Here is a 27418-nt window from a genome sequence, read left to right as displayed (position 1 = left end):
AGGTTCAAGTTGAAGCTGTCAAGATTTCTTGACGTTTGCTGCTGACCTACATCCACAACTTCCTTTGGTCTGCTTAAGTACTGGCTTAGCCAGCTCAATCAACAGAACTGCCAATCGTGAAAGAAAATGACCATCATTGATGTTTTTAAAAGGCTGGTGTCCAAGTTTTAGGATGCACCAGTCTCACGATGAATCATTTCAGTTACTCACCACTCATACTCTGCTAAATAAGTGTATCTGTAAAAGAGCTGTCATAGTTCACTCATATATCTTGAACATTATAACATTTAATGTAAAGTATACTCGATTGAGCCTGTTTAGTTGTTCTGAGCTAGCAATATGGAAACCACTCTTTAAACTGCTGTTTAAACTTGCCTAATAAATGTGATACTTACTACATTTATTTATTCTTTATTGAGGGCCAACTGATGATATTCTTGGTCCCATGTTAAGCAATTATATATAAATCAGATTTTGTTTTTCATCTTTATAAAATTTCAGTGAGGTAGGTGCTATAATTAACCTTATTTTTTACAGATGAAGCTGAGGCATAGTCAAGTTAATTAATTTGCCCAAGGCCATCCAGAGAGGAAACTAAGACTTAGAAAGCTTCAGAGATCCCCAAGCTCACGCAGCTAGCCATTGACAGAGATGAGACTCTAATCAGGGAAGATGGACCCCAGAATTGGTGCTCCAACCATTGTACCACCCTGCCTCTCTTGATTAGCTTATGAATTATTGAGGAAGATCAAGGCAAGAGTATCTTAAGCTTCAACTGGTGGGTCAGTCATTCAATGGCATGGAATGGCATGTGACACTTTCTTACAAATGTTGCAAAAAACAGTTGCATTAATCTTGCTTGCTAAGGGGGAAGAGATTAAAATGTCTTCTACGTCTTCATCTGTTTTATTCATGCTTTCTTAAAAATTGTTTATTGCAGTGAATTAATTCCCACATGAACTAACTTGTCCCTTGATATACTGACCTTCTTGTAATTTCACAGCAATCTTGCATGAACCTAGCCAATTACATGGAGACCACACTGAATCCTTACATAATCAACATCACTTTAGCAGCCAAAATGTGTAGCCAAGCACTTTGCCGGGGACAAGGAATATGTACAAGGAAACACTGGAATTCAAGTGACTATCTTCACCTGAGCTCAATGAATTTTGCTATTCAAACTGGGAAAGGTGGAAAGTACATAGTAAATGGGAAACCTACACATGAATACCTGCAGCAATTTTCTGAAAAATTTTATTGCCGCTGTTATGCTGGCTTCAGTTGTAAAGAGAGCGATAATATAGAAAGCATTCATGCTGTTAATGTGTGCATTGCTGAAGATATCTGTATAGACACTTTTCTGGATGCAGAACCCAGTGGTCATCCTTCCATCAGGAAAGAAGAACCTCCTGTCACTTTTAGCAGTGTTTCATCCTCCACACCATTTGCCTCAGAGCCTCCGTCTGTTCCTGGGGCAGATACCAGTGGGTGTCTCAAGGCCAATTGTTCAAAGAAAGCCATCTCTACCAATGACCAAAAGGACTGTCAGGGTGCTAATGGGAAAAACATGTCCAGTCAGTATTTATATCTTCAGAACAAGAAAAATCACACCTATTCAAGTACAAGTTCGGTGCTTGTTAAATTTCCTATCCACATACTTTATGTTTTGATGTCTTTTACATTTTTATATTTAATAATTTAGTTTTCACAGACAAGTGATAATACCTACATACTTGAAGTTTTATATTTCAAATGTGAATCAAAACCCATAGTCAAAAAAGCATTTTGACTTTGTTTGAGCAGATTATTTTCCCTTGATCAGTTTGAACTTGAAATTACTGACAGATAAAGAACCTTGACTATGATCTTTAATTTTCAAAATGGTAATCGGGAATTAAATCCCTTATTAGGGCATTTCACTTTTGAAAATAAAAATAGAATCTTGATTATTAATATAGCATAGAATTTGTTTTGAAAGGTGATACTCACTTTGTGTTTTCTAATTGCCATGATCCTATAGCAAATATTTCAAATGCTGTAAATGTATATAGAGAACTAAGAGCCACCTGTTATATTTCTGGATTTATCAAAGACTATAACACATGGAGGCCTAGTTTTTTTCTGAGAAAAGTGAAGATTTGCATAAAACCGACTTACTGTGAATGAATGTCTTTATAAGTAGTTTGTAATTTGTAATAAAAATGTCAAGAAAATATTAAGGTGAAAAACCCTATCTGTTTAAAATGGAAAACTCTAAGTGCCCTAGTCTACCTCAAGCATAGAAATATAATTTTTAGCTCTTTTATCTTAATAACTTGTGCCAGCTGTGTTTTATAAAAAAGTAATCTTTTAAAAATGATTATCCTGTCAAGTGGTGTACATGGCTTTAGTATGTCTTCAAAATTCATGTATATAAAGTATTCTAATTGTCTTTTCGTTCTTGATCCTGAAATTTAATCTTGTCAAAATGCTTTATTTCATCAAAGCATCTTCCTAGATGAAGAACAACATGGAGCCAGTCCTCAAGATGTGAGGATTAATCAAATCCCCACTTTCCCACTTTTCAGTCATCCCTGACACCAGCCACCCACACAGCACTTTCTCTCTCTGACCCGAGCCAGCCGGAGCTAGGTCAGATCTCACAGGTTAAAAGGACACTGTCCTTCAGACTGCCAAATAGGCACATACCAGCTGCAAGCTTGGCAGTTCACACGACACCCTACACGTCTGATCTGCTGGCTGCAAATGAAAGATTTTCCCGCTACCCCTTCAGATGCCAGCCACAAACTTGGGGGCCTTTCCTGGGCTTCCTCATTTTCACCTGCTGGCTCCCATTATTCCTTTGGGTTTAATAACTCACTGGAATGACTTACAGAACTCACAGAAAGCACTATACTACAATTACAGATTTATTATAGTGAAAGTAATATGATAGTATTACTATCATATTACATATTTCCCTGATAGTACAGTAATATGATATATATTAGGATTAGCATTGTAAAAATGGTGTGAGGGGGAAGGTGAATAAAGATCAACAGCCTAAGGCTGATTCCTATGAGGCAGATGTCAGACATGTCTCCTCTCTCTGCCATCTTTATTAATTCTGACACCAGTTGTCCCTCCCATGGCACTCTCTACTTCTGTCCTGGGTTTGATAATTCCTTGCAATGGCCACGCAGAACTCACAGACCATACTCACGATTATGGGGTTTATTAGGGAAGTAACAGGTTACAGTTCCGGTTCAGGAACACTCCGTATACAGTTCTTCCATTCAGACAGCCTCTTCCCAGCTATTTGCAGGCACACCTCTCCCTGGCCCTTGGCCTCTGCCCAAAGGCATTCAGCTTTCTCTCTCAGTGGTCTGGGAATCCCACCACGCTATCTCCTGCTGCCAGGTCTCTGCTGCTGCTTCTTGCTGTCTTCAGTGTTACAGCTCTCTCTCCCTGTCTCCTGGTTCCAGGAGCTTCTTAGCTCGGAGATCCTGGGTCCAAAGAACATGCCAACTCCTGGTTGTTCTTCCTTGGTGGTGGTGGGATCTTCTCCCTTTCACCTCTGGGATGGGTCATTTCAAGCCCAGCAGGATGGCAAAACTGATCAATCCCCTGGTGGGCCACAATTATCCTATCACATAGTCCCGCCTAATCACCTGGGTGGGAGTTACAAGACTACAGCTAGAAAGGCCACACAAACATGATCCACCGCACCGCAGGCCACCCCCTGGCTTTTCTAGCCATGGTGCTTTCATATTTGGAGGATAACTTCCCTTTCCCAATCATTTTACCAGTCCAAAACAGTCATTAACAATTAGTCCTTCTACAGGGCAAAGAGTCCTAAGGGTGAAGTTACTCAGGTACCAGCCATTCAGATCTGCTGCAGACGTCCATCTGAATCTGGTCAGGTTCTCCAAAAGTCATCTGGCTTCACCCTTTCTGGGGTCTGATAAAATTTAACTGAGAGAAGATTATTTTGTTGCTCTGAGCCTCACGCGGTATCAGCATAACAAAACCTTTAAGGGAGTTTAGGTTCAGCCACTGTACTGGAGTGCAGCAGTGCCTCCCCCTTAGCCCACTCTTGCAGTTACAGCTTCTACAATCACAATTAACACTGTTAACAGTCAACATTCATAACTGAATCATATAATCCTATCAGCATCTTCCCCCACCCTCTCCTTCCCAGACCTATCAGAAAAAGAAGAATCTATTCAGTAGAGATGTTACCCTGTGCTCCTCATTTTGAGTGTAAGCACACCCACGAAAGCCACTTCATGCCTTTATCTGTCCCTCATTTTAGATAGCCAATGTTTACATTGCCTGTCCCTATCAAACCAGTACCCTAAGAAGACAAGTATGTTTCTTGGTCTTGAAGAATCTTCTGTTCTGGTAGGAACTTCGCACATCTGCATCCATAAGCAAAGTCCAGTCCAGAGCAAGTGATCAAATTGCAGCAATCTACACCAGCTCATGGTGTCAAACATCTTTCTCTTCATTTGGTCAGGTTCTGGTCAGCTCATCCCTGGCCATCCAAGCTAGGTCACAATGGGTAGCAGTCTTAGGCTCGAGAGTTCACACATACCTCCTGTAACTTCAGACAGCCCCTTCACACTCTCATCCCTAGCCTTCTTGGGCTAGGTCAACAGGTTCTACCCATAAATTCAGGAGTCCACACAACTCCCTTTTCTTCATACCAGCCAGCCCTTCCTCTCTCTCTTATCCCTAGCACTCGAGGGCTAGGTCAACTGGTGCCAATGGAACATTTCCAAACCTAGCCCATCTCTTCATTGCTGCACTTCCCCTACTTCCATTCATTGAGTGGACTGAGATGGTTACCACAATCAAGCAGACCAAGCTGTCTATTCATCAGCTCCTTTAACTTCCAGTCCTGAAAGGGGGTTCCTTCTGATGGGCAGTGACTTTTCCTGCCTTGATGCATCCAACAGCAAACTGCTTGCTCAAAATTCAAAAAGCAAAACACTTTTTTTTTTTTTCCTGCAGCTCCTTTCTTCAAATGCAAATCTCCTGTTCTCTGGGTAGTTCTGCATGTTTTTTGCAAATGCAAATTTTCTGACTCTCAAAGGGTTCTGGTGGGGCTTAGATATGCACAGGGCCCATGCCTCAGGCAAATCCTGGCTCCCCTTTTAGCATATCCAACCAAGTATTAGCTGAAAGCAGAGTTACACACTCTCTGTAACCTATAATACCCAATGTCTTGGTTATCTAGTGCTGCTATAACAGAAATACCACAAGGGGATAGCTTTAAAAAAGAGAAATTTATTCTCTCACAGTCTAGGAGGCTAGAAGTCTGAATTCAGGGTGCCAGCTCCAGGGAAAGGTCTTCTCTCTGTGTCAGCTCTGGAGGAAGGTCCTTGTCATCAATCCTCCCCTGGTCGAGGATCTTTTCAGCTCAGAGACCCCAGGTCCAAAGGATGCACTATGCTCCCAGTGCTTCTTTCTTGGTGGCATGAGGTCCCCGTGTCTTCTGCTCACTTCTCTCTTTTATGTCTCAAAAAAGATTGGTTTAAGACCAACCTAATCTTGTAGATTGAGTCCTGCCTCATTAACATAACTGCTGCTATTCCAACCTCATTAACATCATAGAGGTAGGATTTATAACACATAGGAAAATCACACCAGATGACAAAATGGTGGACAATCACACAGTACTGGGAATCATGGACAAGTCAAATTGATACACATTTTGCAGGGACACAATTCAATCCATAACATCCAATATTGATTTCTATCATTCATTTAGGTCTGCTTTACAACGCTTTACAACAGTAGGTAGGAGAAACATTCCATATCCATAGTACATTCAAATAAACACATAAACTCATAGCCCTTTTTAAAACATTCCGGTTTTGCCTTCTCTTCTCCACACCTTAACTATCTTCCCATTCATATGCAAATGAACTTGGGCCTCTGGCTGTGTGGAACCAATAGACCTTGGCCCCCTGTCATTATGTCAGGATAATCATCCTGTTTATCTGGCCTGGCTTTTGCCTCAGGTCACTCCAGTGGGATCTTTTCTCCCCTCAGCTGGAACATAACTCTCCCTTTGGTCATTGCAAGCAACAACAACCAAAGCAACCATCCAAGAATACAAATTTTCATGCCAAGCCCCTTTGATCTTTCTCTTACAAAATTCCATTCTTCTATGAGTCTGTAGCCATTGCAAAGAATCCTGTTTCTGACGCCAACTGTTAAAATGGCATGGGGGTAGGGTCTGACCTCCTCTAACTTCACAAGGGGGAAGGTGAATAAAGATCAATAGCCCAAGGCTGATTCCTATGAGGTGGACGTAAGACATGCCTCCTCTCTTTGCCATCTTTACTAATTCTGACATCAACCGTCCCTTCTACAGCTGGGTTCAATAATTCATTGCAATGGCTACACAGAACTCACAGACCATGCTCACGATTATGGGGTTTATTAGGAAAGTAACAGGTTACAATTCAGGTTCAGGAACACTCCGTATACAGTTCTTCCATTGAGACAGCCTCTTCCCAGCTGTGTTCACAGGCATGCCTCTCCGTGGCCCTTGGCCTCTGTCCAAGGGCACTCAGCTTTCTCTTTCCGTGGCCTGGGAAGCCCACCATACCGTCTCCTGCTGCCAGGTCTCTGCTGCCGCTTCTCACCGCCTTCAGTGTTACAGTTCTCTCTCTCTGTCTCCTGGTTCCAGGAGCTTCTCAGCACAGAGCTCCTGGGTCCAAAGGACATGCCGACTCCTTGCTGTTCTTCCTTGGTGATGGTGGGATCTTCTCTCTTCCACCTCTGGGATGCTCATTTCAAGCCCAGCAGGATGGCAAAACTGATCAATCCCCTTGGTGGACCACAATTACCCTATCACTTCACTTGGGTGGGAGTTATAAGACCATGGCTAGAAAGGCTACACAAAAGTGATCCATCACACCATAAGCCTAAAGAAGAGATGGGTCCAGCACAACTAGATAGTGTTCAGCTACCACCACCGACTGCTCTGACAGGGATCACAATAGGGGATAAATGTAGAACAAAACTCTAACACAAAAAAAGACCAGACTTACTGGTCTGATAGAGACTGGAGAAACCCTGAGAATATGGCACACGGACACCCTTTTAACTCAGTACTGAAGTCACTCCTGAGGCTCACCCTTCAGCCTAGGATTAAACAAGCCCATAAAACAAAACAAGACTAAATGGGCACTCCAACCGAGGGTCAAGGACGAGAAGGCAGGAGGGGACAGGAAAGCTGGTAATAGGAAACCCAAGGTCGAGAAGGGGAGAGTATTGACACGTCATGGGGTTGGCAACCAGTGTCACTAAACAATATGTGTATTAATTGTTCAATGAGAAACTAATTTGCTTTGTAAACCTTCATCTAGAGCACAAAAAAAAGAGACACAGATGAGTGAGGCGAGGTCTGGGAAGGTTCCTATGAGAAGATTCCACGTCCCCAAAAGGGTAGGTTATACCCTCCCACATGTATGAATGCCTTTTGTCAACCAGGAAGCTGTATGAACTTCTGTGTCCAGAGCGTTTACTGGCTTTATTACATAGTCATGATTGAGGTCTCATTAAGTATACTTGATTGATTAATCATGGTCCCCTCACTTCCTGAGGTTAGCTGACCAGGTGGTCTTTGGGCCTGACCAGCTCCCCATTCATTTGTACAAATCCTCAAGTGTTATCTGGGGGTTTTAGATAATAAAAGCACCTCGATTATTCAGGAAATGCCAACGGTTATCTCTCAGGAACCAAAGACAAAGGCGAAATTGTGTTCTTTGTCTCAGAGTTCACCCTCTGGCCTTTGGCTGTGGTTTCTCTTATATGCCCAACATTTGGGTGATTACCCCTCACCTATTTAATCTACCGCAATTTGCATGGTATTTAGGTCCAGTTCCTCCTCAGGCCAGTTACTTATTACATCCTGAGGAGGCTTTAACTCAATTTCCCAGTACAATTGACCAACATTATCAATATTCAACAATGCCAGTGTTATTCCATAAGTTAAAAAATTAGAGTCAAAAAATACTGGTACATTACTGGAGCCCCAATCAGTCATTAGTCATTAGCATTAGTTCATGATCATATCATATGACAAAAATTCCTCCCAGGCCAGTGCTCAATAAAAGGTTGAAAAAATGTTGCAATGACTGTTGAGTATAATTGCTATTGATTGAGAATAAATTTGATAAGGTTCAGATTTAGTTGGTTAGTTACTGTGAGTGAATGCATTTTTCTCTTTGCCAGAAGGCTATTTATTTTCAAAAACTTCATTTGAAATTATTTTAGATTTTGGAAATTCTCCCTGCCACCCTCCTCTGCTTCTTTGGGTGCATGTTGGCAATTATCTTACTCCTTCTAAATTCTTGCCTGCTAAGGCCAAGGTAATGGAAAGGCAGAAGTGTTTTTCTCTTTGTTAGTATTTTCTTTCTCACCATGAGTTCTTCTGTAGTCAATTCATTACATTAGCCAAAATGAACAATATGCCCATTTTAAAGTATGCTGTTTAAACTAATTAACCCTCTAAAAGAACATTTATCATTGGAGGGTCATTTTTGCCCAGTCCCCTTTGAATGACTACACCTAGTGAATGGTCGTTTCCATTGGCCTTGACAAACACTGTGATCTTGTATGAACTGTCAATCCTAAGGTCGGGATTCCTATTTCAGGACTGAGCAGCTTGCCTATTAGTATTCCCTAGCTTAGAGTACTGTTGTTGTTATTGTTGGGTGTTGTCAAGTTGATTCTGACTCATAGTGACCCCATGTAACAGAGTAGAACTGCCTCATAGGGTATTTTAGGCTGTAATCTTTGTGAGAGTAGATTGCCAGATCTTTCTCCAGTGGAGCTGTAGCGTGGATTCGAACCGCCAGCCTTTCATTTAGCAGCTGAGTATTTAACCATCGCACCTAGGACTCACATTATCTGCTTCACTTGCAAAACTGCCAGGATTGTTTTTAACGCAATCATTCCACGCGTGATATCAACAATTTGATGATACTGAAATTTGGCATGGAGTGGTCAAGAATTTGAAATTGAAAATCCATTAATAAATCTCATCAATAGAATTTAGGGAACTTGAATATTTTTCTTTTCTCCTCTGCTTATACTCAGAGAGACATAAGAGAGAAGAAAATAAAAAGAAGAGGGACATCCGGGGAAAGAACTAGAATTCTATGCTTTCTCTGATTCCATTGAGGATTCTAATTTGCACAGGATTGAAAAGAACATCTGATGCAGACACAATTAGCTTTCAACTCCATGCTAAAGCCTAGAGCGGTTGTACTTGAAGGCTCTACCTGATTTGACCCTCACAAGTGTTATTGCCTCCTCCTTCTCCCTTTGCCTCAGGTTTCCCTTTTAGAACCAAAAAGAGAGAAAGCCACAAAGTGATGCTGTTTGGGATATGCCAAATCCACACTGGGCTCTGTATTCTCAGATGATGCTACAATTAATGTCACTAAGATGTTAAAGTAAACTCTTTGAGGCATTAAATTTCCTGTGAGGGGGAAAAAAAATGTCTTATTTGTCACAGATCTTATTTCTTTGTGTTTAAACTTTGTTTAATATATGAATTGAGATGGAGCTGCAAAGGTAATAAAAAAATTATTCAAATTATTCTTATACATTTTTAAATTCCAATAATTTTTTTAATTGAAACACTTTGTCTTTTATATTATGCTTGTTTAAAATCTTTTTTATTCTTATAAAGTCATTACTGCTCCTGGTAAAATAATTCAAAGTTACAGAAGCTCCCTTCCCTCTCCCCTCTGCCAGTGATAATGTCTGGTTACATTTCCTTATATATAATTCCAGAAGTTTTCTAGGATTATGGAAGCAAGCCTCAGTAGGGTTATGTTGTCCATAATTTTCTATAACTTGCTCTTCCCATATGACAATATATCTTGAGTGTCTGTCCGTCTGAGTATATCTTTACAGTGACCACATTGTACTCCACTGTACTACAATAAGATAATTTTTTTAGAGAGTTTCTCTTGATGAACATTTAATTTTCTGGAGATCTTTTCCCCCTGTAGTAACAATGTTGTAGTTACCACCTGGGTACATGTATGTCTTGACACACTTTTGCCAGGATGAAATGGAATTGCTGATGCAATTTTAATTATATAGATATTATAGATGTAGCACATCAAGCATGTGACAGAGACCCCTCAGGGTATTAATTATTTTTCTGATCATATTTGTATGGCAATAAAAGAACACATTGTGCTAGAATTACATAATTTGCAGTTTTAGGTCAAATTAAATAACATTAATGCCTTTCAAGTAAAGAAAAATTATAAATATATTATTACTTAATATCCTATTGCTCAAAATAAAAGAATATAAAGCCAGTTATATACATTTATATACATTTCAATTTATATAGATATTGCAAAATTATCTTCCAAAAAGTTTGTTCCAATTAATGATCTCACCGGTAGTGAATGAGAGGGCCTATTTTCTTTACCAACACTGGGATTATCAAATTCTGTAATTATTGTTCCTCTAATAGGTGAAAATGGCATCTTGTTTTTAACTTGGATCTTAAACAGGAAAGTTGATATTTTCCCTATAGTTTCTTAAGTGTATTTTTTCTTGCTAAGATTTTTTTATTTAAAAGAGTAAACTCTGTTTTTGGTTCTCTTTTATGCCCAAATTCTATTTCTAGGAAGCCATCGTCATTTCTGAAAGTTCATGTATGCCTTTTTAGATATGAACAGATATGAAAACAGGAAACCAAAAGCTAGCTTTAAAAGAACATTTTATTTCTTATGTCTATGTATTTCTCAAAAGGAGCCCTGGTGGCACAGTGGTTAAGCGTTCAGCTGTTAACTGAAAGGTCAGCAGTTTGAACCCACCAGCCGCTCCACAGAAGAAAAATGTGGCAGTCTGCTTTCTTAAAGGTTACAGTCTTGGAAACCATATGGGGCAGTTTTACTCTGTCCTATAGGGTCACTAAGAGTTGGAATTGACTTGATGGCAATGGAAGTATTTCTCATGTAATATTCAACCATGAGTATCGTCATATTTTTAAAATACTCAGTCTCAGACAGATCCTATTTCATCTATCCACTGAAGCTCTCATTGTTTATGTGCAGTCATAAAGCCAGCTGCTGTCTAGTGGACTCTGACTCATGGCGACCCCATTGTGTCAGAGTAGAACTGTGCTCCACAGGGTTTTTAATGGCTGATTTTGGAAGTAGATTGCCAGGCCTTTCTTCAGAGGAGCCTCTGGGTGGACCCAAACCTCCAACCTTTTGATTAGCAGTCTAGCGCCTTAACGATTTGCACCACCCAGGGACACCATATGGAGTCATAGACAGTCACAAATTTTGGCAAATAACTCTTTCATAAGAAATATCATTTCAATAAAACTGTGAAACAAAGTCCGTGCACTAGGAGTTTTTCATGGGAAGCCTAATCCTGGCAGTAGGATACAGAGGGAAGAGTGAGCCAATCTCAGTGTAGCCATTTGCAAGCTACTGACTTTGGGTGAGTTACTTCCCCTCTCTGAGTTTGTTTCCTCAACTCTAGAAGGCCAACTATTGAGAAGACTAGAGAAAATAAACAAAAATCACCTAGCACAGTGCTTGCATAAGAATGGCAGGTGCTCAATAAACAGCAATCATTATTTGTTTGTAGGCTTTCTATTCTTTCTAGAGTTTCCCCTCTACTAGATAATTTAAGGTTTACATTTGGAATCTAAAACTGGCTTTACATTTTTTATTTTGAGCAATAGGGTATTAAGTAATACTATATTTATAATTATTCTTTACTTGGAAGGCATTACTATTGTTTAATTTGACCAAAAACTGCAAATTATCTAATTCTAGCACAATGTGTTATTTTATTGTCATACAAATATGATCAGAGAAAAAGAATTAATACCCTGAGGGGTCTCTGTCATATGCTTGATGTGCTACATCTGTAATTAGATCCCATATATTTTTAAAACATTTTGTTAATACAACTTTTTTCACTTATTTGGTTTCTAATCATTTCAGTGCAACAACATATTTCATAATAAACCTCAGACTAGTAGGTAGCACATATAATTTTTGTTGGAATTTATTACTTCCTCCACCCCAATTTGCTAAACCTAAAAAACCAATACAGGGATAAGGATGGGCTTGGGCCAATATACAATTAAGTAATTTTTAGGGACAAATCATTATGAATGATTTTTTTTTTTTTCTCTGCTAGGTTTTATTTAAAGATAAGAGGTAAAAGAGATTTCTGGAGTTAATATTTATACTATGTTTATCATTTTGTAAAAGGAAAAATCATCAAGACTCTGTATGTACTATAGAAATGTTTCCAAGAGTTGAATAGCTAAAAATAAATATACTTTTGTTGAAAACCTAAGTGCTTGAATGGTGAGAGTAGACTTCTGTAATTAATAATTTTAGTGATGGCTTGTTCCCAAGGATATTGGGAACTAGTCTGGTAGCAGTTATTGATTTCAGTTTTATAATTTTCACAAATCAGAAGCGCTTCTATTTATGATTCAACACTTAATTATATGTTTTACATAAACTTCTCATTTAATTTTTTTTTTTTTCAGATGAGGAAACTGAGTCTTAGATTAAGTCACTTGTCCAGGGTCACACAGCTAATAAATGGTAGAGCAGAAAGAAGACCTGGGTAGACTTCACTCCTGAGCCTATGCATTCCATCATTACTCATTACTGACCCCACAAGGTTGTGAAATGAAGTAACATCACGGCACATACCAAAAAAAAAAAAAAAAAAACCCAAACCGTTGCGGTCGAGTTGATTCCGACTGACAGTGACCCTATAGGACAGGGTAGAACTGCCCCATAGAGTTTCCAAGGAGCACCTGGCGGATTCAAACTGCCGACCTTTTGGTTAGCAGTCGTGGCACTCAACCACTACACCACCGGGGTTTCCTTGTGGCATATGGGAGATTAGAACTAGTTCCTATGCTTTCCCTCCAGGCTCCAAAAGAGCATCTGACCATGGGGTGTGTCAGTCAACTAGTGAGAACTTTCCTGAGTGCTAGACCACAGGCCACACAGATGATGAAGCCAAACCAAACCCACTGCCGAGTCGATTCCGATTCATAGCAAACCTATAGGACAGAGAAGAAGTGCCCCACAGGGTTTCCAAGGAGCGGCTGGTGGATTCCAACTGCCGACCTTTTGGTTCGCAGCCGAGCTCTTAAACAATGATCAAGGGGCACTTAAATATCACGTATACTTTCAAAATGCAGCTTTTCTGGATGAAAGGAGAAACTGGCAACCAAACAAAGAGAAAGCGTAAGTAGGATGCTAGACGTTCGCATCGCATCCTCTTAAAATTTCCTGGGCTTCATTCAAGACACACTGTGTGTGATGAACTATACATGTAGGCAGCAGGGGGCAGTAGGATAATGGTGTTAAGTCCACGGTGCCTCTTCAACAATAAATTCTCTATGTCCTTGAAGCCTTTTGGCTTCAGCAAAGAGAAGTGATAACTAGTCACATGCCAGCACATCGTATCATCAGAAGAAAGGCAGTCAGCTTCTCTCTCAGGTTAAAAAAAAAATTAGGTATTATAATTCTAAAAACAGAATATATGAATGATAAAAACAGAATATATGAATGCTATTGCTGGTTTATGATTATTTTGGAAGTCTTATGTCTTTGAAAGATCATTTAAAAAAATTCTGCTTATTTATAAAACTGATTTATAAGAGATTCTTTATCTTCTTCAAGCATAAATGCCATTTTGTGAGTATTTTGTCAGTGAGGGAAGTAATCAAACCTTCCCTGTGATTTTTTTTTTTAATGTGTATTCAGTAGATAAGCTGAATAATATTTTTAAATGAAAACTCTGATATATTACCTGTGAAAGAGCATGGTGTGTGTGTGTGAGATAGAGATGAATAGAGATAGAGAAAGGGGGGCAGGGGAGAGAGAGAGAGGTCTGACACGACACAGGTTTGAAACCGCGAAGAGGATGAAACCGCCATCCCTGGGAATAAAGTACAGTAACTCGCCTAGATGCTGTGAGAAGAATGGGAGAGTTATAACTATCGAGATAGTTATAACTTCATGCTATTATTCTTAACTATTTTTGTACCATGGGTGCTTTTGGAGAAGCTGATGAAAGCTATAAGTTATCTTCTTGGAGATAGTTATAAAAGATTAAAAGCAACATTCTGTATATAACTTACTTTATAGCATTGGATCAAAATTATTTTATTTTTTGATCAATTTTTTGCATGCAAAGTTAATTTCAGGCAATTTTCTAACATATAGGAAGAAGGAAAAAAGAAATCCAAAGTGTGCAAATAAAATAAAAAATAAACTTTGGTCTTGCTAAAATATAAATTTCCGTGAGAAGGTAGCTCTCTCTTGGCTTTGCATGAGCAGCTGAGATTACAGGATGGTCTTTGACATGGAAACACATGCACTCTCCTGTAGATGTTTTGTTTTGATGGTAACACATGCTGAAAAGCTGGGCTCACAATGGTCTGGAGCAGCAAACAGAATTAGTTCATGATCGCACATGACACAGTGCGCTTCTGACAAGGAAAACCAGGGTATTTCAAGACTATCTGAATTGAATTTATGTCATTTAATTTCTGTTGGCTTCACATCACTGGGTTTCATCTTCAGCAAGGGGATGCTGTTGATGTCAGCAAGAAGAGGATTAGGAACCCATGTTTCAATTTTAAGGTTGTCTGAGCAGAAGTACTTTCAAAAGAGTTATGCTGAGTTTTAAGTTGTCTGCACATTTCTATATCATGGGTCTGTAAAAGAGAAGAAGTTCATATTCTGCTTTCATTTCATAAGAAAACATATTGAAAAGGCAATCATTCGAGGCTCTGGCTTTAACAAAGTTAACACCTTGCTGTAGGCAAGCAGGACTCTAGAATGCAACGGGTCATACAGCTTCCTGCATTGAGACGCCTCCTTCTCTAAAGCAGAGAAACTAAGATGTGCTACCATGAGTCACAGGTGTTCCCTCTGCTCAAAAAGTGCTCAAAGAGGTTTACCTGGAAAAGAAATATTTCAGCATTTCTAAGATGTTGGCAGACTTTTATGTTTCAAAAAGGACTTAATAAACAGAAATTCATCTTTACAGGCATCAGCTGGCTGCTTCAAGAAGCTTTCAATTCCTCCATCACCTGCCTCAAAATATTATTTAAAAAAATTCAACAACCATGGAATAGATCATTTCGTTTTTAGAGGCACCCCTTTAACTTGCTGTGATGGTTGAGATTGTGTGTCAACTTGGCTGGGCGATGATGTTTATATGTGATCACTCCCATGATGGAATCTGCTGTGAGTAGCCAATCAATTGAAAGGGAGTTTCCTTGGGGGTGTGGCCTGCGTCTGAACATAAGCAGACATTCTGGCTTTTTTGCTTGCTCTGGATCCTGCGGCTGCCTCCTGTTGTCTGACCGCTGGTTCTCGGGACTTGAGTTATCAGCTTATCTGCCGATTTTGGGATTGTCCATCTTCACAGCTTGTGAGTGGGAGCCCTGCTCTCCAAACTGCCCATCTTGGATTCCCCAGCCCCTGCAGCTACATGAATCAGGAAGAGGCTTGTCATCTTGCCTGCCAATCTTGGGATTCGTTCATCTTCACAGCCTGTGAGTAAGAGCCCTGCTCTGCTTGACCTGCTGATCTTGGGTTCACCAACCCCCGTGGCTACGGGAATTGAGAGAAGCCTCTATCTTGATCCATGGACTTGAGACGTTCCAGCCTCTACAATCACGTGAGCCATTTCCTTGATGTAAATCTGTTTCTATATATATTTATATGCTTTACTGGTTTTGCTTCTCTAGAGAACCCAGCCTAAGACACTTACCTCCTCAACTCCAAACCACACACTAACTTGACCATTTTTGGTCTATACAGTTGTTACCAAAGTTACATTGTTGCTATTTTAAGACTAGGCTGCTGTTTCAGGGCAGATAAAATTTTTGTAAAGTCTTGCCATTTCAACTCCATCCAACTTTGCGTGAAAATAATATCCACTGATTTATTTTTGGAAACACAATAAGATTCTCCTTCAACGTTTTGAACTTTGTGCTCCTTCCATTGGTAAGAGTGCTATACAAAAAGCAGTGGGCTTTGATGTTCCATCACACACAGTAATAAGCAAAGCCAAAGGATATTTGATGTTAGTTCTTTCTTTCTTTATTTTTTTTTTGACATTTTCCAACTTCAGCCAAGCCTAAAGTAAACAAAGACAGATTCTCATCATCATAATGGCAGGGCACATATTCTTTAATTCCTATCGATGTGAAGCTGTTCTGCCATATCATGAAAACACTGATGAATGTGTAGTGCCAGTCTACGGTAGCATCCCATAATGGATGCAAAAATAAAGTGTTCACCAAGATGATTTGGAAAAATAAAATAAAAAATTACTGTTGTGTATGTGCATTTATATCTGTGCGTGTGTGTGTGTGTGTGTGCTGTGCATATCTACATGTCTGATTCACAGACCCCCCTTTCCATGGACTTCAGATAAGAGCCTTGGTGTAAAGGAGTGGATAACAGGTTCAATCAAACCCATGATCTAATGTGATGACAAAGATCAATGTAAGCCCAATGATGGGAGACATCTCTTTCCTGGGAGCCTTAGAGAAGTGTTCCTAAGGATCCAGTAAGATAATATCTGAGCTTTGATTTGAAGACTGAGTAGAAGTTTATTAGGTTGAGAAGAGGATGAAGGGCATTCCAACCAGAAGCTAAAAACTTGTGAGTCAAGGGCCAGAACAGGAAAGGACATGCCATAATCTTGGAACTGTGGGAAGGCTGGAAACTAAGAGTTATGCTGGAAATGTTCAGCTCTCAAGACAGAAGTAACTACCTAGGTTTGAATCCTAATTCTGTTATTTATCTGTGGGATCCTGGGCAAGGTACTTACACTCTTTTTGCCTCCATTTCCTCATTTATAATATGAGGGTAGCAGATGGGATCAGCTTGTGTTGTTTCAGACTAGAACTTCTTTAACCCCTTCTTGCCACAGCAAGTACATAAATACCCAATAAAAATGGATGTAGCCTCCATTTCCTTTGTTTATAGCTAAAAAAAAAAAAAAAAAGAAAGAAAGAAACCGCCGTGGAGTCAGTTCCAACTCATAGGGACCCTGTAGGACAGAGTAGAACTGCCCCATAGGGTTTCTGAGAATGTAAATCTTTACAAAAGCAGAATGCCAAATCCTTCTCCCACAGAGCGGCTGGTGGCTTCGAACTGCCAACCTTTCAGTTGGCATCCTAGAGCTTAATGACTGTGCCACCAGGGTTTCTTCTTGTTTAGGGTAAACAGCAATAACAATAATAGTAGGAATAATTCTAGTAGATCAAGTATAATGAACCTCTACTCTGTGCCAAGTGTGGTATTAAGTGTTTGACATGCATCATCATATTTCATCCTTATAACTCCTGAGGTAGAAGCTGTCATTATGTCAATGATGAAGAAACTGAGACTTAATGGGCTAAGTGGCTGTTATGGGTTGAATTGTATCCCCCCAAAATATGTGTTTTAAATCCTAACCTCTCTGCCCGTGGTTATAATTCCTTTTGGGAATGGGTTGTCTTTGTTACGTTAACGAAGTAGGACTAGTGTAGGGTGAATTTTGAGTCAATCTCTTCTGAGCAGAGATGGGGTAAGATAGATGCCAAGACACCTGGAGATTTCCAATGAACCAGGAAGCAGAAGCTCAGAAGAGACAAGGACCTTCCTCTAGAGCCGACAGAGAGAGAAGGCCTTCCCCTAGAGCCAGCACCCTGAATTCAGACTTCTAGCCAACTAAACTGTGAGAAAATAAATTTCTGTTTGTTAAAGACACCCATTTGTGGTGTTTCTGTTATAGCAGTACTAGATGACAAAGACAGTGGCATAGGCAAAATCAACAGACAGCAGTCAGAGAGCCAGGACTTAAACCAGTTTCTTTCCTCCACCCTCTGTTTTCAACTTCCTCACGTGGTTGATCTTCATCAGTTGTGTCCCATGAGCCTGGATTTCCCCTCTGCCCAGCCCCTCTGACTGATGTCTACTTGGATGGTCTGCCAACATTGGACTGGCTTCTTTCCATGAGGCTACTTCTCAGATCATCCCTCTGGCTTCACATACTTCTATCTGTGTGCACACGACACATGTCCCCACTTGACCTGGATTTGTATTATAGTGTTTCCACCACCCGTCTGTCAGTTTGCTATATTGTGGTGGCTGGTGTGTTGTTATGATGCTGGAATCTACACCACTGACATTTCAAAAAACAGTAGGGTCACCTATGGTGGACAGGTTTCAGCAGAGCTTCCAAACTAAGATAGACTAGGAAGAAAGGTCTGATAATCTCCTTCTGAAAATTAGCCAGTGAGAACCTTATGGATTACGACAGAATGTTGTCCGTTATAGTTCTGGAAGTTGATCCCCCTAGGTTGGAAGGCACTATACAATAACCTCAACAATGGACTCAGACTTACCAATGATCACGAAGATAGTGCAGGACTGGGCAATGTTTTGTTCTGTTATACATAGAGAGCCATGAGTTGGAGCCTATTCAAGGGCAACTAACAACTACAACACTGTTTTTCAGCCAGGGCCCATGGCTACAGACCCGTTTGTTCAGGGGAGGGAATGTGATGCACTATTGAACTATTGTCAGGCCCAAATAAAATACTTTCTCCTGGAATGTCCTAGAAATTAGTGCCCTGTTACCTCTGAGGAGCCCTGGGGGTTCAGTGGTTAAAGCGCTCAGCTGCTAACCAAAAGTTTCATGGTTCAAACCCATCAGCTACTCCACGGGAGAAAGACGTGGCAGTCTGCTTCTGTAAAGATTATAGCCTTGGAAGCCCTATGGGGAAGTTCTACTCTATCCTATAGGGTCGCTAGAGGTTGGATTGACTCGATGGCAGTGGATCTGGTTTTGTTTGGTTACCTTTGAGTGGTATGAAATTGTGTTAAGCAAAATTTGTGGCCACCCCGGGTCTCCCTTGTATGTTGAGGAAATGGAGCAAGGGGAGGACAGAGAGAGAGAGAAAGAAACACCGAACAACAAAACAGATTTTTAAAAAAGGTGTTCATGTAGTAGAGGCAAGGTACTTCTTTGGGGTAATATGCCCATCCCTTCTGAGGAATTGTGTCAGGTTATAGTCAATGAAAGAGCTCATTCAGTCCCAGGAAAATGACTCCCACCGGATCTAGCTGGATTTAATTCTTGTTTACATATCTGAATTTCCTTCCTCATATTTTTTCCTGTGAAATTGCTTTGAGCATTCATCGAAGCTCAAGGTTATAGAAATAAAAGTATCTTAGTTGATTTCTTCCATTTTTATTGATTCAGGTGGATTCTGCGAAGTAACATAGTGAAGAGGAAAAAGGAATAGAAATGGAAGATTAGGCTCTGGGCTTGCCTCCTTTTTAACTTCCTACCCACCACTCTCAAGCAGATTTGGGCTCCGGGTGCAGTAACCCACAGCCCTGTCAACCCCTTAGACTCCTTTCTTATTTAGATTCTAAAACAGTGTCTATGTTCCCAGCCACAGTTGGTATAATCTTTCCTCCTGCTTAAGATAGTTACACTGAAAGTCACACAGATGGACCTTCTGGGTGGCATCATCTGCTTTTCTTAGTGTCCTTCACCCACATTTTGATTATACAATATATTTTGAGCTAGACTGTTGTCTCTTTAGAGGAATATTTGCAGATACAAATTAGTGGGTGATTTCTTTCAGCCAAATGACATAAGAGAAACTTTTGCCTGAAACCTCTCTCAACAGTTTACTTTCTTTACCATAAAAAACATTTATACATACTCTTGCATATATTAGCTATTAGGTATTCTAGAGGAACCTCTAAATGAGGAAATCAGAATAAAAAAATACTCTTTTTATGTGAGCCTTTTGAACACAAAAAGGAATGCAGTGCTAACAGCTACTTGCATTATGGTTGCATCTGGAGTAAGAACTGACCACACCACGATTTCATCTCAGTCCATTTCTACCTTCAGGAAGTTGTTTCTAAAGCCAAGACATAAGAATATTTATGAGCTGTCATGTATACAATGAACATGCACAGCTGTGCATCAAGAACTTATGCTTCCTCTGCCCAAGACCAGGCAGGTTCCCAGAACACTTCAGGAGCTTTTAATGAGTCCTCACAATCCCCCTGTGAAGTGGAACATTTTTCATCTGCCTCCAAGCAGGAGGTAAAACATTTATTTGACTGTTTAAGGTCACACACAGCAGATGGAAACAGGAACTGAACTGGTGTGGAACCAACCCCTGATAGCTCAACAAAGAGCCAAGGAGGTGCACACAGATGGACATGGTGGGTGCAGTAGCTGTTTTTCACAGCAATGATATTGTAGTTCAGGGGGCAGGGATGCTAAATGTATGCCTTGTGCCTTTCCTCAGGCGGAGAAGGCATCCAAGAATGGGGTGGGATGACGATAGGGTAGTGTGGGGGGAGATGAAGAAGAAAGCAGGGATCAAGGTCAAGTTTTAAGAAAAGGGGCAAGGAGAGAGGCACTGGGACTGAAATGGACATGATGGGGTTGGGGGAAGTGGATAGGAAAATCAAGAACAGATCTAGGAAGAGTGGTTGGGGGAGGTTTGATTGGCCTAGGGGACAAAGTAGGGAGTTTGGAGTAGGTGGGCATGTAGCTCAAGGTCACCCAAACTATGATGCTTAGTGACTACAATAGAAAGGGTAGAGGAGGGAAATTATCTGCAAAAAACTTGGACCCACATTCTTTCTCTGATATAGGTTTGTTCCAACTACCATGAGGGTTTTACTGTTTTGTCTGTAGAAATGTTTGCTGGCTTTCCCAGGGATATGACCACACTTATAACTACCAGGTTCCCCTTCCCAAAACCTGGTTTAATTTCCTTGAACCAACTGAGTCTTCTCTTTAGTCAGGCCTAGATCTTGCTCTTATAATTCCCCCATCCTGTCTGCCTTCCCCTACTGTTAAGTCAATCTCTTTTGAGATATAAAAGAGGAGGACAGTCAATATGGTGCCTTAGATACATACACTGTAATGACCCCTTGACAACAAAGACTCAAGAAACTAAAGAAAAGAGACACAAAACCTACCTCAGATCCCAGAACATCAAACTGAGAGTTCAAGAAACAGACTGAGCATCTATTGGAAGGAGAGGCAGAACTAGGCCAGTGGGAAAACAGAGATTCGTGGACCGATTGCACCCTGCCTGCCATCGTGGAGCAGTGTGCCCATTTTGGGACAGCATCAAACAACAACCCGAAGTGAGGAACCCAGGAAAGCAATTGCAAAGAGAGCATAGCTGGAGGTAGAGATACTGGCAAACAACCCCAGAAAGAAATGACAAGGTGGGCAGGCCGTGACTAGGGATGCAGCACCCCTAAGAGGGGGAAGCATGGGAGTGGCATAGCTTTGAAACCAGGGAACAATGGGGAAGTGCCTCTAGAGTAAGTGAAACAGACTGAGTCATTGGAGTCTGACAGAAGGAGAAAGTGTAGACAGGGAGTGTACATTGGGGGGCAGTAAAGGGGAGGAACAGAGGGGTGGGTGAGAACGCCAGCCACTCTGGTGAGTGCAAGAAGGGAGGGAGCTAGGAATTAATGTAGGAATTGCTCATCGGTGGAGACACCTGGCCATGTATATGGGAGCCACCCAGTGAAAAATCAACCCATAGAAAAACAATTAGAGCCCCCCGCAAAACCGAGCCAGTGCAAGCAGTCACCCCACCTGCCATCAGCATTAGCATGTGACCTGAGGCACAGGTGGATACAGCCAAGGAGCCCAATCCCCGTCATGTCCACCACCCCCTCCCTGAGACTCTGGAGGCCCTAGCAGATGTGTGGAAACCCAGTCACACCAACCACCCTCTCCTTGAGGTGCAGGCAGCTCATATTTCTGTGCACAAGCCTGACCACACCCACCACCCCTCCCTGAGGTTCACGAGGTCTGAGCAGACACACATAAGCCCACTTATGCCTCCCACTCCTCCCTGAGGCTCAGGGGGCCTGCGCTGACATGCATAAGCCCAGCCATGCCCACTATCCCTCCCTGAGGACCAAGTATGTAAGCCTGGCCATGCTCACCACCCCTCCCTGAGCTGCAGGTGGCCTGAGCTAATTCCGTTGCAAATCTGGCCACACCCCCCACCCCTCCCTGAGGAACAGACCATCTGTGCAAATCAGAGCAGGCTCCGCTTCACCCCTCACCCTATCCCAGATATGCAGGCCTCTGCCCCTCCCACCCACAGATCCCTCCGAGCTGAACAGGACTCTGTACTCTGCCAAGCCAACACCTCCACCTACTGTGAGAAATTCTGTGCCCTGTCCTGCCACCTCCCCCCTTGCTGAGTGGGACTCCATGACCAGATGTGCAGACCTCTCCCCCTGGCTGAGTGAGATGCTGTATCCTTCCCAGTTGCCCCCTGGCTGAGTGAGACTCCCTGCCCTCCTCTGCTGACCCCACCATGGCCATGTGAGCCTCCGCACCCTATCCTGCCTACACCTCTCTGCACCCCATCCTGCGCTTCAGGTGTAGCACTAACTACTCTTGGAAACATGGAATATATTATTCTTCAAGAGCTATGAAAAGATCTTGACCACCCAACACCTGCTACCTCACATTGGGAAAAGGACTTGTTCAAACATCAAAAAGCAATCCTCTAAAAAAATCAAACATGCCTAATGATGTAGGAGCACAGAATGTGTGCAACCCACCGTATGAACCAATGAGAAGAAAGCACACCTTGCCAACCAACACAGAGTCCAGATAACTGTCAGCTATATAGTCACACACAGACCAATACTACAAAACAACATCAATTAAAACAATGCAAAGAAAGATAAACATTATAAAAAGAAAGAAGCTATGCTCCAGATATAGCAAAACAATAAAAAAGGCAAATAAACACAGAATCAATAAAAATGATCAATAAAAAAATATATAAATAAATAAATTAACACCTTAATGCCTTGGAGACAGACGACAATAACAAATTATGTGAAGAAACAGGATAAGGTGGCTCAAAAAAATAAGCAAAATAAAGGGAAGGAAAAACTTCCTGAGGAAGAAATGGTAATAAAACTACCTAATAAGTAATTCAAAAGACTTATATATAGGATCCTCAAAGAGATCAAGGAAAACACAGACAAAACCCTAGAAGAATTCATGAAAACAATACAAGAACAAAATGATGAAATAAATAATTAGAAACCATACAAAAACAACAACTAGAAATTCAGAAGATTAACAATAAAATATTAGATACAGATAACTCAGTGGAAGAGCATTGAAGGAGAAGTGAGTCAATAGAAGAAAGAATCAGCAAAATAGAGGGAAAAAATACCTTGCTATTAATTTGAGGAACAATTAAAAAAAAGAACGAAGAAAAACAAAGAAAGCCTAAGAATTATGTGGGACACTATCAAGAGGAATAATTTATGCATAATAGGAGTCCCAGAACAGAGAGAGACAAAAAAATACAGAGAGAATTTTTGAAGATTTATTGGCAGACAACTTCGCTAATATCATGAAAGACGAGAAGGTTTCCATCCAAGAAGCTCAATGAACCCCGTATAGGATAGACGCCAAAAGAAAGTCACCAAGACATATCATTGTCAAACTTTCCAAAATGAAATACGAAGAAAGAATTCTGAGAGCAGCTCATAAAAGGCAAGTATCATCTACAAACGGGCATCAATAAGACTATGTGCCCATTTTTTGGTAGAAACAATGCTGGCAAGAAGGCAATGGAATGACATATATAAAACCCTGAAAGAAAAGAATTGCCAACTGTCATGGATTGAATTGTGTTCCCCCAAAATATGTGTCAACTTGGTTAGGCCATGATTCCCAGTATTGTGTGGTTGTCCTTCATTTTGTGATTGTAATTTTATGTTAAAGAGGATTAGGGTGGGATTGTAACACCCTTAGTAAGGTCACATCCTTGACCTAATGTAAAGGGAGTTTCCCTGGAGTGTGACCTGCACCACCTTTTATCTTATGAGTGATAAAAGGAAAGGGAAGCAAGCAGAGAGTGAGGACCTCATACCACCAAGAAAGCAGTGCTGGGAGCAGAGCATGCCCTTTGGACCTGGGGTTCCTACACAGAGAGCTCCTAGTCCAGGGAAAGATTGATAAGAAGAACCTTCCTCCAGAGCTGACAGAGACAGAAAGCCTTCCTCTGGAGCTGATGCCTTGAATTTGGACTTGTAGCCTACTAGACTGTGAGAAAATAAATTTCTCTTTGTTAAAGCCATCCACTTGTAGTATTTCTGTTATAGCAGCACTAGATGACTAAGACACCAACTATGAATCATATATCCAGCAAAACTGTCTTTCAAATATGATGGTGAAACTGGGAAATTCCCAGATAAACAGAAATTAAGGGAGTTTGTAAAAGCCAGACCAACCTTACAAGAAAAACTAAATGGAGTCATATGGACAGAGAACCAATAACATCAGACAACAACCTGAGATTAAGCACAGGACAGTATCACCCAGATACCAACTCAGATAAAGAACTCTCAAAAGTAAAACAAAGATGCAAAACTAAAAACAGGGAACCAGAGATGTCAATCTGTGAATGATGACAATTTCAAAACAAAAAGGGGGAATAAATGGTGTAGTTATAGAACTTCCATATGAAGAGGAAGTCAAGGTTGTATCAAGATTTAACAGATTGTTTTAAACGTAGGAAGATAAATGTAAATTTCAGAGTAACCACAAAGAACATTAATAAATCTACTCATCAAAATAAAGATGAATAGAAAAGACTCAGTAAACACAAAATCAACAACAATGAAGGATATGAAAAGACAATTCATAAACAAAAATAAATCAGCACAGAAAATTAAGTGGAACAAGAAATTGTTAACACCATAAAAACAGTAAAACAAAGTGGTAAAAATAAATTCATACCTATCAATAATCATATTGAATGTAAATGGCTTAAATGCACCAGTCAAGAGACGAAGAGTGGCAAAATGGATAAAACAAACAAACAAACATGAACCATTAATATGTTGCCTACAGGAGACATACCTTAGACAAAAAGACACAAATAGGTTAAAAATCAAAGGATGGAAAATATATATATCAAGCAAACAGTAACCAAAAGAGAGCAGGAGTGGTAATAATAACCTCTGATAAAATAAACTTTAAGTCAAAATCTATTATAAGAGACAAAGAATGCCATTATATAATGATTAAAGCACCAATCTGCCAGAGGACATAACCATAATAAATATTTACACACCCTATGACAGAGCTCCAAAATACACAAAACAAACTCTAACAGAATTGAAAAGAGAAATAGGCCGTTCTACAATAACAGCAGGAGACTTTAACATACCACTTTCGATGATGAACAGAACAACTAGAAAGAAACTCAACAAAGATACAGAAGCTCTAAATAACACAATCAACCAATTCGACCTCATAAACATATACAGAACACACCATCCAACAGCAGCACAATACACATTCTTCTCCAATGCACATGGATCATTCTCCAGAATAAATAATATTTTAGGCCACAAAGTGAACCTCAATAAATTAAAAACCACCAAAATAATACAACACATCATCTCTGATCATAATGCTATAAAACTAGGAATCGATAACAGAAAGAACAGGCGAAAAAAGATTAAATACATGGAAACTGAATAACACCTTACTTGAAAACTATTGGGTAATAGAAGAAATTAAAAATGAATTTGAAAAAATTCCTAGAATCAAATGAAAATGAAAACACAACATACCAAAACCTTGGGAACACAGCAAAAGCAGTGCTTAGAGGAGAATTTATAGCAATAAATGCACACATCAAAAAAGAAGAAAGGGTCAAAATCAATAGATTAATACTACAACTTGAACAAATAGAAAAGCAGCAGCAAAAGAAGCCCACAGTCATCAGAAGAAAGGAAATAATAAAGATCAGAGCAGAAATAAATGAAATAGAAAACAGAAAAACAATAGAAAAAATCAACAAGACTAAAGTTGGTTCTTTGAGAGGATCAATAAAATTGACAAACCAGTGGCCACACTGATAAAGGGAAAAAAATGAGAAGATGTAAATAACCAAAATAAGAAATGGGATGGGGGACATTACAACAGGACCAACTGAGATAAAAAGGATCACAACAGAGTATTATGAAAAACTGTATTCCAACAAATTTAAAAACCTAGAAGAAGTGGACAAATTTCTAGAAACACACTACATACTTAAACTAACACATACAGAGGTAGAAAATTTGAACAGACCCATAACAAAAGAAGAAATTGAAAAGGTCATAAAAAAAAACCCCGGCCCAGAAGAACCTTCCTCCAGCTTCACTGGAGAAATCTACCAAACATTCAGAGAAGAGTTGACACCAATTATACTCAAATTATCCCAGAACATAGAAAAAAGGAAAGAATACTCTCTAATTCATTCTATGAAGCCAGCATAACCATGATACCAAAGCCAGGCAAAGACAACACTAAAAAAGAAAATTACAGACTAATATCCCTCATGAATATAGACACAAAAATTCTCAACAAAATTCTAGCCAACAGGATTCAACAGCTTATCAAAAAATAATACATCATGATCAAATGGTATTCATACTAGAGATGCAAGGATGGTTCCGCATTAGAAAATCAATCCGTGTAATTCACCACATAAATAGAAGAAATGAATCACATGATTATCTCAACTGACACAGAAAAGGCATTTGATAAAATCCAACATGATTTCCTGATAAAAGTTCTCAGCAAAATAGGAATAGAAAGGAAATTCCTCAGCATAATTAAGGGCATATATGCAAAACTAACAGCCAACATTACTCTCAACAGAGAAAGGTTGAGAGCATTCCCCTTGAGATGGGGAACAAGACAAGGATGCCCTTTATCATGACTCTTATTCAGTATTGTACTAGAAGTCCTAGCTAGAGCAATAAGACAAGAAAGGAAAATAAAGGGTACCCAAGTTGGAAAGGAAGAAGTAAAATTGTCTTTATTAGCAGATAACATGATCCTATACATAGAACATCCCAGAGACTCCACAAGAAAGTTACTGGAGCTAAAAGAACTGTTCAGCAAAGTGGCAGGGTACAAGATCAACACACAAAAACCAGTTGGGTTTCTCTACACTAACAAGGAGGAGCCTGAAAAGGAAATCAAGAAAACCATTTATAATGGCCCACAAACAGATAAAATGCTTAGGAATAAACCTAACCAGGGAATGTAAAAGACTTATACAAGGAAAACTGCAAATCACTACTGTGAGAAACTAAGAGATCTACATAAATGGAAAAATATCCCATGCTCATGGATTGAAAGACTGAACGTTGTGAAAATGCCAGTACTACCCAGAGTGATCTATAAATATAATGCAATCCTGATCCAAATCCCAACAACATTCTTTAATGCAATGGAAAAAACTAATCTCCAACTTTACATGGAAAGGAAAGAGGCC

General features: G+C 40.1%; 1 protein-coding gene across 1 annotated transcript in view; it reads left to right on the top strand.

Annotated features, from left to right (window-relative positions):
* The window catches only part of LOC101361043 (hyaluronidase PH-20), a 24980-nt gene extending 6978 nt beyond the window's left edge, over window positions 1–18002 (top strand). Inside the window, exons 3-4 of the mRNA XM_004386549.2 lie at window positions 1004–1622; window positions 17830–18002. Coding sequence (XP_004386606.2) covers window positions 1004–1622; window positions 17830–18002 — 792 coding nt within the window. The remainder of the gene's footprint in view (window positions 1–1003; window positions 1623–17829) is intronic.
* The last annotated feature ends 9416 nt before the right edge of the window (window positions 18003–27418 follow it).

The sequence above is a fragment of the Trichechus manatus genome, unplaced genomic scaffold (assembly GCF_000243295.1).
Source record: "Trichechus manatus latirostris isolate Lorelei unplaced genomic scaffold, TriManLat1.0 scaffold00167, whole genome shotgun sequence".
Lineage (NCBI taxonomy): Eukaryota > Metazoa > Chordata > Mammalia > Sirenia > Trichechidae > Trichechus > Trichechus manatus.
The sequence above is the reverse complement of the archived record's forward strand: the minus strand, read 5'-3'. Positions and strand labels throughout refer to the sequence as shown.